Genomic DNA, 13,086 nt, shown 5'->3' with positions numbered 1-13,086 from the left:
GAAACCACTTGTCAGAGAGGAAGATGTGATCTCTCTCAACTTTGTTGGCGAGAGAGGCAGGGGCCTGGTGTGTGTGTAAACCATAGAGGAAGAGACGAAAGATCTAAAAGAGCTCAAATCTGTCCAAGATATAAGGCCAATGCGTTTCTATGGGCTAATTTTGGACGTAAACTCATTGCCCGTCTTCCCGCCTTTGGGACAAGGACTCCCATTATTAGGGAGGAGATGTGCATCTCTCAATATATACAGATCTCTGCTGTAAAATGGGAAGGTGCACATAGCAGACGAGTGAAGGAGACGAGACCACAAATAGAACATGAGAACAAGCGGGCATAAACGCCCATAAAAAGAAAAAATAACAAAAACTTGATTCTTACGATACCGGTATTTGGAATATCGCGCAAAAACATCCATTCAAATATATCAAATGAATTTGATATATCGTCCAGCCCTAATGAAGATCTGGTCACCAATTGGATGGAAACCTAGCTACTGATCAAAATTATTTTTCTCATAGCTCTCTCTTATCCCTCTGCCCCAGACATATGGTGAGCAATATTTTTGGAACATCGAATCACAATAAAATCACAGTATTGAATTGCAATACATATGATAGCGGCACTTAAGTATTTTGATAATATCATATTGTGAAATGCCTGGCAATTCCTGCAGTCAAGTTGTGGCAAGTTCCCTACTGTTACTCAATAGCCAATCTGTCACGAAAGTCTTCAATTTTGAACTACATATTCATGTCCACCACCCAAACATCAACATTGTGAAAATTGCACGTTTATGTTTTGTATTAAAAAAAGATTGAGGGAGATACTGTAAGTGTTTCTAATGACATCATCGGTGCGCATCGTGACGATTTCTTCTACCAATTATGAGTAGTCATTGCCCACTAACTGCCAACTAATTGGTTGATGATGTCATTGGAATGGAAACACTTATCTCCCTCTATCTTTTTTACTACGAAATATAGAAACAAGCCATTTTCACACATGTCGATGTTGGGGTGGAGTTGGAGATGATGAATATGAAGTTGAACAATTTAGAAATGTCCCTTTAACAGTAGCTGATTTGGTTCTGGGTGTCAAGTTTAATCCGTGGTTATGGTAAGTGTGCAATTTCCCCATGATGCTTCGAAAAGTAATGAGCTATCTACACAGAGTGTACAAAAAAACATTAGGAACACATTCCGAATATTGAGTTGCTCTCCTTTTTGCCCTCAGAACAATTACCACCCTGTTCAAAGGCACTTAAATATCTTGTCTTGCCCATTCACCCTCTGGATGTCACACAATCCATGTCTCAATTGTGTCAAGGCTTAAAAACCCTTCTTTAACCCGTCTCCTCCCCTTCATCTACACTGATTGAAGTGGATTTAACAAGTGAAATCAATAAGCTTTCACCTGGGTTCACCTGGTCAGTCTCGTGCAAATACCATGTTTTGGACACTCAGTGTCTTTGTTTTGTTGGCATTGGAAGAAAGCATTGATTTGTCTGATATGTGTGTGATTGGAATCTGACGTGAAGAACAGCAAAACGCTGCCTTATTATCGGCATCTCGGTCTCGACTCAAGTTAAATGTGCCCCTTATGAGTTCTGTCAATCAGAGGGATTGTCTCTACAGCATCTAATTCAAATTCAACATACGTTATGAACAATAGGCATCTAATTACTTTGTATGATGTTGCATGAACATAATGATTGGTGTATGAACTTAATGTTGGCATAAAAGTTATTAAAAGGAGCCAGCATGTCTGTACAGACTATACTCACTCTCCCCCCTCCATACATTATAACAAGATAGTAAGTAAATCGGAGACGTTTTGTTAATCAGATGTGTTGTGTGGGGGGTTCTGTAAGCCCTACCAGATGGTTAGCACTACACCGTAAACACTGACAACCATGGTCAGGTGGAGTTCACAGATGATGTTTTTCAGAGTTTAGAATCAAATTATGTTGAATCGTGTCTTTTAAAGCTCACTTTTCTACTTTTAAAGTAGAACACGCCAATGGATGTGGTACTCTGGTTCCTTACAGAATTCGTCTGAAGTCATTCATCTGAAAAAGTGGAAGTTTTCAATAATAATAAAGTAATCAAAGAAATGTGAACCATCTCTGAAAGTTCACTTTTCTACTAGTAAGTGGTGTTAGGGGCAACATTCTTTAGGCTGGATGTTATGAAATCGTCTGAGGTTGTAAACATTTTTTAATGGCACCATCTGTTCCGTGTTAGACCAGAGAGCTCTCTGCTGGGGAAATGGGCTATTAACTACTGTACCGGGAGTTGCCCGCAGACACTGACCTAAGGTCCGTTTTACATTCCATCCCTTAATGGTTAAGGGTAAGACTTGGCTAGGGTAAATTGATCCTAGATCTACAGTTGAAGTCGGAAGTTTACACTTAGGTTGGAGATATTGAAACTCGTTTTTCAACCACTCCACAAATTTCTTGTTAACAAACTATAGTTTTGGCAAGTCGGTTAGGACATCTACTTTGTGCATGACACAAGTAATTCTCCAATAATTGTTTACATACAGTGAATTAATTATAAGTGAAATATTCTGTATCACAATTCCAGTGGGTCAGAAGTTTACATACACTAAGTTGACTATGCCCTTAAAACAGCTTGGAAAATTCCAGAAAATGATTTCATGGCATTAGAAGCTTCGGATAGGCTAATTGACATCATTTGAGTCAGTTGGAGGTGTATCTGTGGATGTATTTCAAGGCCTACCTTCATACTCCGTGCCTCTTTGTTTGACATTGGAAAATCAAAAGGAATCAGCCAAGACCTCAGAAAAATGGTAGACCTCCACAAGTCTGGTTCATCCTTGGGAGCAATTTCCAAACGCCTGAAGGTACCACGTTCATCTGTACAAACAATAGTACGCAAGTAAACACCATGGGACCATGCAGCCGTCATACCACTCAGGAAGGAGACGCGTTCTGTCTCCTAGAGATGAACGTACTTTGGTGCAAAAAGTGCAAATCAATCACAGAACAACAGCAAAGGAACTTGTGAAGATGCTGGAGGAAACAGGTACAAATGTATTTATATCCACAGTAAAACGAGTCCTATATCGACATAACCTGAAAGGCCGCTCAGCAAGGAAGAAGCAACTGCTCCAAAACCTCCATAAAAAAGCCAGACTACGGTTTGCAACTGCACATGGGGACAAAGATTGTACTTTTTTGTTTTAATGACCATCGTTATGTTTGGAGGAAAAAGGGGGATGCTTGCATGACGAAGAACACCATCCCAACCGTGAAGCACGGGGGTAGCAGCATCATGTTGTGGTGCACTTCACAAAACAGGTGGCATCATGAGGGAGGAAAATTATGTGGATATATTGAAGCAACATCTCAAGACATCTTTAGTTTAGTTTATAAATTCGACCATTTAAAAAAAATTCAGGAAGTTAAAGCTTGGTCGCAAATGGTTCTTCCAAATTGACATTGACCCCAAGCATACTTCCAAGGTTGTGGCAAAATGGCTTAAGGACAACAAAGTCAAGGTATTGGAGTGGTCATCGCAAAGTCCTGACCTCAATCCTATAGAAAATTTGTGGGCAGAACTGAGAAAGAATATGTGAGCAAGGAGGCCTACAAAACTGACTAAGTTACACCAGCTCTGTCAGGAAGAATGGGCCAAAATTCACCCAACTTATTGTGGGAAGCTTGTGGAAGGCTACCCGAAACGTTTGACCCAAGTTAAACAACTTAAAGGCAATGCTACCAAATATTAATTGAGTTTATGAAAACTTCGGACCCACTGGGAATGTGACGAAATAAATAAAAACTGAAATAAATCACTACTGTTATTCTGACATTTCACATTCTTAAAATAAAGTGGTGATCCTAACTGACCTGAGACAGGGAACTTTTACTCTGATTAAATGTCAGGAATTGTGAAAAACTGAGTTTAAATGTATTTGGCTAAGGTGTAAGTAAACTTCCGACTTCAACTGTATGTCTAAGGAGGACCACTATACATAGGCCCTGATAAAAGAGGAAGTGCCTGTCGCCATGCTGCCTGTTTGTATGTTTTGGGTCTGAGAGCTGGCTGCAGGCATGCACAAGGGGCCGTGGAGAAGAGGCACAACTGCTAGAAGGGAAATTAGGGTTAGACTTAGGGTTAGGGAAAATATAATTTTGAATAGGGATCAACTGTTTGGTCCCCACAAGGATAGTAAAACGTATGTAAGTGTGTTTCATATTGATTTTCATGAGAAGATGCCTCAGTGAAACTGTGGTCATTCTGGAGGTATGAGTATGACCGTACAGTCAGCAAATCTCATTTCCTGATGTTTTTCCAGTTAAGCAGAATCTCAAGAGTTCAGAAAACATTGCTATTGAGGAAAGAAAATAAGCCAAGGCGAGGAAGTGTAAACTGAGTAAAAGTTACATTTCAGAAACAGCAAGACTGAAAAGTCGACATTTCTCAACAATAGGAAATAAATGTGAAAATATAATTATAGACAACATTAGCGTTTGGACATCAATAGATGACAAAGGAAAAATAGCACACTTACATTACATACAGTGACTGAATGATAATAAGATCCGTACGTAAGGGAAAGGTTAGGAGCATGGAGCTGGCAGTTATTAGATGAGTCATTGAGCTAATCCAGCACAGGGCTGATTTCCTTTCTAGAAAACATCCTGTTAGTTTATTATCAGTGCTTTGACTCCATCACAAGACAGAAACGATGGATGAATTAATTAAATGAAAATAACACAAATAAAATATAGATGTGAGCAACATTAACAGGGTCCTAGCGATAGAAATAGTACCTCTTGGTCCCCATTGTGTAATAAAGGCCAGGTTTACTGGACACAACCATGGATGTTTCACTGGTCATTAATTAACCAAAGACTGTGTCTACATGACAAGATGCATCCTTGACAAAATATTTTTATCAAAGTAAGGTGGACATTTGCAAAAGAGCTCAACAAATGACAAATTAAAACATCCATGGTGTACTCTTCGGGACGGTTTCCTGTACACAGATTAAGCCTCTATTTATGGACTAAAAACCAGAAACTGGCCCTTCATGACACAATATTTATTTAATAACTCAACAACTACAAATTGCCAGTCAGGACTGAATAATTGGGTCACTTTAGAATTACAAAAGATTACAGTAAGATTGCGGTTATACATAATCTCAATAGACCAGCAGTCTTGCTATACCTGATGAAACGGATGAGTGTCGTAGAAAGAAGGTAAATGTAATATTAGTTGCTGCTCAGAAAACCATTTCCCTTAATGGAGCTGAAACTGTATGGCCTTAACGTCTCCCGTGTTTCCTGATTTCTATTAAATATGACCTATAATTTAAGGTCCGAATGCAACCGTTTTTATCTCAAAATTAAAGAGTTTCTGGGTAACAATTAGATGCCTTACTGTGATTTTTCATAAATTAAAATGGTCAAACAAAAATAGCTTCTTAGCAAAAAGCAATTTCTCAATCATGAATTTTGCTTGGACTGACGGAGTGGTCTGAGTGGGTAGGGGAAAACTGAAAATGAGCTGTTATTGGCAGAGAGGTTTGGAATTCTCCTTCTTATTGGTCTATTAACTAATTTACCCCCTGGTGATGTCACCAGGCAGGCCAAAACTCCATCCCACCAAAAACAGACTGAAATTTCAGGCAGTCTATTCAAACAGCTATTCAAACATTCTCCCACTTAAAAGGATGAGGCCTGTAATTTTCATCATAGGTACACTTCAACTATGGCAGACACAATGAGAGAGAACAATCAGTCTATTCAAACAGCTCCTACACTAAAAGAGCACTATCATTATTTTCACAATTTCACAGTATTATTCCAACCTCAGTGTGGAGACACATACATACGTACGTTCACGTGTGCGCGCACACACACACACACACACACACACACACACACACACACACATATATATATATATATACTTATTTTCCACCATAACTTGCAAATAAATTCATTAAAAATCCTACAATGTGATTTTCTGGATTTTTGTCTCTCGTTTTTTCTGTCATAGTTGAAGTGTACCTATGATGAAAATTACAGGACTCTCATCTTTTTAAGTGGGAGAACTTGCACAATTGGTGACTGACTAAATACTTTTTTGCCCCAATGTGTGTGTGTGTGTGTGTGTGTGTATGTATGTATATGATATAGTATTATTCCAACCTCCGTGTGGAGACGCATACATACGTGTGTGTGTGTGTGTGTGTGTGTGTGTGTATATATATATATATATATATACATACACGTATGTATGCGTCTCCACACTGAGGTTGGAATAATACTGTGAAATTGTGAAAATAATGATAGTGCTCTTTTAGTGTAGGAGCTGTTTGAATAGACTGCCTGAATTTTCAGTGTATATACACACATATAGATATATTATGTATTATACACACACACACACACACACACACACCTCAAAAAAATAAAGGGAACACTTAAACAACACAATGTAACTCCAAGTCAATCACACTTCTGTGAAATCAAACTGTCCACTTAGGAAGCAATACTGATTGACAATACATTTCACATGCTGTTGTGCAAATGGAATAGACAACAGGTGGAAATTACAGTCAATTAGCAAGACACCCCTAATAAAGGAGTGGTTCTGCAGGTGATAACCAGAGACCACTTCTCAGTTCCTATGCTTCCTGACTGATGTTTTGGTCACTTTTGAATGCTGGCGGTGCTTTCACTCTAGTGGTAGCATGAGACGGAGTCTACAACCCACACAAGTGGCTCAGGTAGTGCAGCTCATCCAGGATGGCACATCAATGCGAGCTGTGGCAAGAAGGTTTGCTGTGTCTGTCAGCGTAGTGTCCAGAGCATGGAGGCGCTACCAGGAGACAGGCCAGTACATCAGGAGACGTGGAGGAGGCCGTAGGAGGGCAACAACCCAGCAGCAGGAGGAGCACTGCCAGAGCCCTGCAAAATGACCTCCAGCAGGCCACAAATGTGCATGTGTCTGCTCAAATGGTCAGAAACAGACTCCATGAGGGTGGTATGAGGGCCCGAAGTCCACAGGTGGGGGTTGTGCTTACAGCCCAACACCGTGCAGGACGTTTGGCATTTGCCAGAGAACACCAAGATTGGCAAATTCGCCACTGGCGCCCTGTGCTCTTCACAGATGAAAGCAGGTTCACACTGAGCACATGTGACAGATGTGACAGAGTCTGGAGACGCCGTGGAGAACGTTCTGCTGCCTGCAACATCCTCCAGCATGACCGGTTTGGCGGTGGGTCAGTCATTGTGTGGGGTGGCATTTCTTTGGGGGGCCGCACAGCCCTCCATGTGCTCGCCAGAGGTAGCCTGACTGCCATTAGGTACCGAGATGAGATCCTCAGACCCCTTGTGAGACCATATGCTGGTGCGGTTGGCCCTGGGTTCCTCCTAATGCAAGACAATGCTAGACCTCATGTGGCTGGAGTGTGTCAGCAGTTCCTGCAAGAGGAAGGCATTGATGCTATGGACTGGCCCGCCCGTTCCCCAGACCTGAATCCAATTGCGCACATCTGGGACATCATGTCTCGCTCCATTCAACAACGCAACGTTGCACCACAGACTGTCCAGGAGTTGGCGGACGCTTTAGTCCGGGTCTGGGAGGAGATCCCTCAGGAGACCAGCCACCACCTCATCAGGAGCATGCCCAGGCGTTGTAGGGAGGTCATACAGGCACGTGGAGGCCACACACTACTGAGCCTCAGTTTGACTTGTTTTAAGGACATTACATCAAAGTTGGATCAGCCTGTAGTGTGGTTTTCCACTTTAATTTTGAGTGGGACTCCAAATCCAGACCTCCATGGGTTGATACATTTGATTTCCATTGATAATTTGTGTGATTTTGTTGTCAGCACATTCAACTACGTAAAGAAAAAAGTATGTAATAAGAATATTTCATTCATTCATTGGGCCTTTAATTACAATACGAGTGAAATTGTTATCCTTCCAAAAACGTATTGATGTTGTGAACTACTTTTTCAAAGTTACTTTAGTAAACTGTATTTTTCTTAAGGGTAACTTCAGTGCAGCTTAACCTATTCCAGTGTGAAGTAATTGGTAGCTTGGTAAACTATATTTTCAGAAAAGCTTCCAACACTTATGTTAAAACGCAGATTTTCTGTGTTGGAATCAGGGTTTCCGTGAATCAGGGTTTCCGTGAGCCGGTAATGGCTGTCTTTTGTCCCCCCCCCCCCCAAAAAAAGCTGGAGGAAGTATGCATTTTGAAACGCATAATTAATTGTTTGAAACCTGGACGTTTTAATACATACGAGGCCTTACCTTGCTTCAAAGTTGCCTAATAGAAATGTAGAAAGAGGAGATCTAACGGATATTTTAATCTCTGTCAGATGAAACCACTCGCTAACTGCATTATGGAATGAACATTTGCATCAAGCATTTCACTACACTCACGTTAACATCTGCTAACCATGTGTATGTGACCAATAAAATTTGATTTGATCAGGTTACATACCCAATGCATATCTGTTCGGTAAATTTCTCAAATTTCCAGTAAATTAAAATGTTGCCAGTCAAAACCCTGGGTTGGAATGGTGTGGGCGTATACCGGTCATTAAAAATATTAATGTGAGTATACCGCTGATCTGCCAGCTCAGGATGACATCCTCTTCCTGAGGAAATGGCTAACTTTTTTAACAGTATGTTTGAGATGGGTTTAAAAAAGTTTCCCCTCAAATACAAGTATAGGATGAGTCAACAAAGTATCTGTGTATGAATTAACAAAATATCAACTTTTAAAAGTGAGATTTTCACTGGACAGTTACTTTAACGCTCACAATTTTACGATTTGTGACAGGAGTGAACCAAAGGATTAGCTTTACCGTATGTCAACAGTACACCTGTTGCAGCATATAAGGAATTAAAGTGGTGAAAAACTGAAACCATACTATGTATCTGTAAAATAAAGCTTTAGGGGTGGAGTTACACGCTGTCCTCCTGTGTCAAAGACATTACTGTAATCCTTCCTAGCCTACGAGCCTAAAACCACCTTGAACTCATTTCAAATTAGGCCTTAGCCACTACTGCACTAAAGCCCTTCAGATCTCCCTCTCACACACATGCATTCTATTTCTCTTTCTCTCCTCTCCGTCTGTCTGTTCTCACAGCATAAGGTTTCTTAAGAACTAGGTTAGTCTACTGAAAAAAAGGAGGTAACATACTGTATATTGACTTTACACACAAACACACACACACCACACACAAAGAGAGAGAGAGAGAGAACGGGAGAGTGGTGGGAGAGAATGACATGCTCTGGTCAGACATCATACTTGTTTGTTTGCTGAAAACATTGGTATGATGAGCACATGCCACATGCTACATACTCTGTAGGACTCCATCTAAGACCGGAGATCGATAGAGAGTGATAGCAGAGAAAGCCGAGAGAAGGAAGCTAAGGGGAGGGGCGCGGGACAGGGGGAACCTTATATGCCCTGTGTGCTTCTGTGTTAATCTAACGCCTCATACACACCCACAGCGTTATCGGGCAAAACGGTACACAGCATCATCTGGATATGTGTGCAAAAAAAGTTCAACATTCACCTTCTGCTACCATTTCTGTCAAGCCGTCTACGCGTACAATTTGACGTATACCTTCGATTTATCCATTCTGAAAGTATTCAGACTCCTTGACATTTTCCACATTTTGTTACATTACAGCCTTATTCTAAAATTGATTAAATGGTTTGTTTTCCTCATCAATCTACACACAATACCCCATAATGACAAAGCAAAAAGTTTTAGACATGTTTGCAAATATTTAAAAAAAAAATGATAGTCAAGTATTCAGACCATATACTCCGTACTTCGTTGAAGAACCTTTGGCAGCGATTACAGCCTTGCGTTTTCTTGGGTATGAAGCTACAAGCTTGGCACACCTGCATTTGGAGAGTTTCTCTCATTCTTCTCTGTAGATCCTCTCAAGAGCTGTCCAGTTGAATGGGAAGTGACGCTGCACAGATATTTTCAGGCCTCTCCAGAGATGTTCAATCGGGTTCAAGTTCAGGCTCTGGCTGTGCCACTCAAGAACATTCAAAGACTTGTCCCGAAGCTGCTCCTGCGCTGTCTTGGCTGTGTGCTTAGGGTCGTTGTAAGGTGAACCTTCACCCCAGTCTGAGGTCCTGAGTGCTCTGGAGCAGGTTTTCGTCAAGGATCTCTCTGTACTTTGCTCCGTCCATCTTCCCTCGATCCTGACTAGTCTCTGAGTCCCTGCTACTGAAAAACATCCCCACAGGATGATGCTGCCACCACCATGCTTCACCGTAGGGATGGTGCCAGGTTTCCTCCAGACGGGACGCTTGGCATTCAGGCCAAAGAGTTCAATATTGGTTTCATCAGACCAGAGAATCTTGCTTCTCATGGTCTGAGAGTCCTTTAAGTACCCTTTGGCAATTTCCAAGCGGGCTATCATGTGCCTTTTACTGAGTTGCTAACGAAGGCCCCTCTCCCCCGATTGCTCAATTTGACTGGGCGGCCAGCTCCTGCCCGAGTCTTGGTGGTTCCAAACTTCTTCCATTTAAGAATGATGGAGGCCACTGTGTTCTTGGGGACTTTCAATGCTGCAGACCTTTTTTGGTACACTTCCCCAGATCTGTGCCTTGACATAATTGTCCGTAGAGCTCAGAGACAGGATTTTCTTAGACCTCGTGGCTTGGTTTTTGCTCTGACTTGCACTGTCAGGTGTGTGCCTTTCCAAATCATGTCCAATTAATTGGAGTCCACCTGTGGTAAATTCCATCAAGTTGTAGAAACATCTCAAGGATGATCAATGGGAACAGGATGCGCCCAAGCTCATTTCGAGTAACGTAGCAAAGGGTGTGAATACGTATGTAAATAAAGTATCTGTTTTTTATTTTTAATACATTTGCAAAAATGTCTTAACCCGTTTAATTTGTCATTATGGGGTATTGTGTGTAGATTGATGAAGGGGAAAAAACAATTGAATCCATTTTAGAACAAGGCTGTAAAGCAATAAAATTGGGAAAAGGTGAAGGGGTCTGAATACTTCCCAAATGCCCTGTATGCACCACACTGAACGCTCTGCAATGCTGCAAGGCAAACGCAGCGTTCCATTGGAAATGAATGTACATCTGGTGTACTTAAAGGCAATGATGCTGTGTGTGTGTGTCTGTCAGACACACACAGACCAATAAAGAGTCTAAATAGGCTGGGGGTATTTAGGTTGAACTAGTTGAACTTGTAAGGTACAGTATTAGAGTCCTAACCTTGACTGAGACCTCTAAAGTCCACAATCTCTGGACCAGAAATGTGTTGGCCTGTTCTCCTGTTGACTTTGGGGAGCAGAACACTGGCAACCAACTGCCAAGACCCAAAACATTTTAAGGAACCAAATGTAAGATGGATGTGTCCTCGAATGTGAAGATCTGTTAGTGATGTGTTGCTCTCATACCATGAGAGCTAAGACCCTGAGTTCAGGGGGATTACCAAACATTTTTAAGTAACCTAGACCAAGCAAAGTCAGGCAGCACAAATACTTGAGGTCTTCACCTCTCGTGACCTCGTAAACAAGGCATTTTTGTGGAATGCGCACCAGAGCGAGGGAAATCAGGTGCCTAGTATAATACCAAAACAGACAAGCACAGTTGACCTATAATGTGCTCATGCGCTGTGAACTTTAAAAAGGTCAGGTTGACCGAGGTCACTGTGTGGTTTCACACAGAGATTAATGGATTTAAAAGGGTAGGTTACATGTTCATCAACATTGTAACAGTTACATTTTGATATTCCGCTTTTTGGTCCGCTCTGGATAGGCCTTGATATGGACCTAACATAGACATCTATAATTGGTCCAAATATGTTTGGTTCAAATTTGGTCTTGTTTGGGGGCGGATCCAATTTAAATAATACCCCTGTGCTTGGCAAGTGTTCATTTGTACATTTTGGTCATTTAACAGACGTTTTTATTCAGGCTGATTTACAGTCAATGGATTTAACTCTGGTAGACCAACAACTACATAGGAAGTAAAACATTTCTGTAACCATTACTGAAAATGTTGTTGTAGTTAAAGTGTTCTATTTGTGTCAGCAAACTTGGAATATTAACTAAATTCTGCTATTTAAATAGGACATAAAAAAAACTGTTGACATTTGGCCCTAGAAACAAAGACCAAAGCAAATGTCTGCAAAATACCTATTTTCAAAATACTTTTGCTTACTGGGTATGCTCCAGGTTGAGTTGATGAAAGCCTCCAGGACCGAATATTTATTTCCTTGTTTTATAATATATATTGTTTTCAGCTGCGCTCGTTGTCATGTTTAAATCGCCAACACGGGGCTATTATTATACAAAGTGAAACAAATATTATTATCTCTAATGTGAGGAACACAGAGAAAACACTGAGGCCAAGGCAATGGCCTTGTTTCAGATCCTTGTGATATGCACGAGGTGATCACAACCGCGAACTCTACTGACTGCCACGGACAAGCCCTACTTACCCAGAACGGGAGCTTTGGTCCACATAAGCGCTCCATGTCCACGGGGCTTCGGTACAACGAACGAATGATCTTTTCCCGGCGTTAACAGGTCGCTCCCTCTCTTTTACCGTCTTTTGTTATTGCACATACAGAGACTTTCAACAAACACACTAGTGGAGCTCGTAGTTGATTTAATCTGGATTAGTAGTTTGTCCCTGCTTTCGAAGAACCCTCCTCTCTCTCCTCTTCTGCCTCCAGAGAGTTGTAAGAGAGAGGAAAAATTATAAGGAGGTTGTTATGATGATATGACGAGTCCGCCCACTCCCTGGCTGTAGCCTAGGTCCCTCCCATCACACACACACACACACACACACACACACACACACACGGTTGTGGAAAAGGTACTTGCATAAAAGTAAAGATATCTTTAATAGAAAATGACTCAAGTAAAAGTCTTAAAGTATTTGTTTTTAAATATACTTAAGTATAAACCATGACAAATTCCTTATATTAAGCACACCAGACGGCACCATTTTAAAATGTATTTTATTGATGGATAGCCAGGGGCACACATCAACACTCAGACATAATTTACAAACAAAGCATGTGTGT

At 41.1% G+C, this 13,086-nt stretch overlaps 1 protein-coding gene across 7 annotated transcripts in view; it reads right to left on the bottom strand.

Annotated features, from left to right (window-relative positions):
- The window catches only part of abcc3 (ATP-binding cassette, sub-family C (CFTR/MRP), member 3), a 57,916-nt gene extending 45,125 nt beyond the window's left edge, over window positions 1-12,791 (bottom strand). For 6 of the 7 annotated variants that reach the window (XR_004205433.1, XR_004205432.1, XM_031804799.1 and 3 more), the window contains exon 1: window positions 12,496-12,791. Coding sequence is in view for 5 of the 7 variants with exons in the window: in XM_031804799.1 (XP_031660659.1) it covers window positions 12,496-12,531 (36 nt within the window). In the remaining 2 variants the exon portion in view is untranslated. The remainder of the gene's footprint in view (window positions 1-12,495) is intronic. The other variant, XM_031804800.1, reaches the window with a different exon arrangement.
- Window positions 12,792-13,086: the final 295 nt, after the last annotated feature.

Source organism: Oncorhynchus kisutch, linkage group LG25 (assembly GCF_002021735.2).
Source record: "Oncorhynchus kisutch isolate 150728-3 linkage group LG25, Okis_V2, whole genome shotgun sequence".
NCBI classification, from domain to species: domain Eukaryota; kingdom Metazoa; phylum Chordata; class Actinopteri; order Salmoniformes; family Salmonidae; genus Oncorhynchus; species Oncorhynchus kisutch.
Note: the sequence above shows the minus strand (reverse complement) of the source record. Positions and strands in the feature narration are given on the sequence as shown.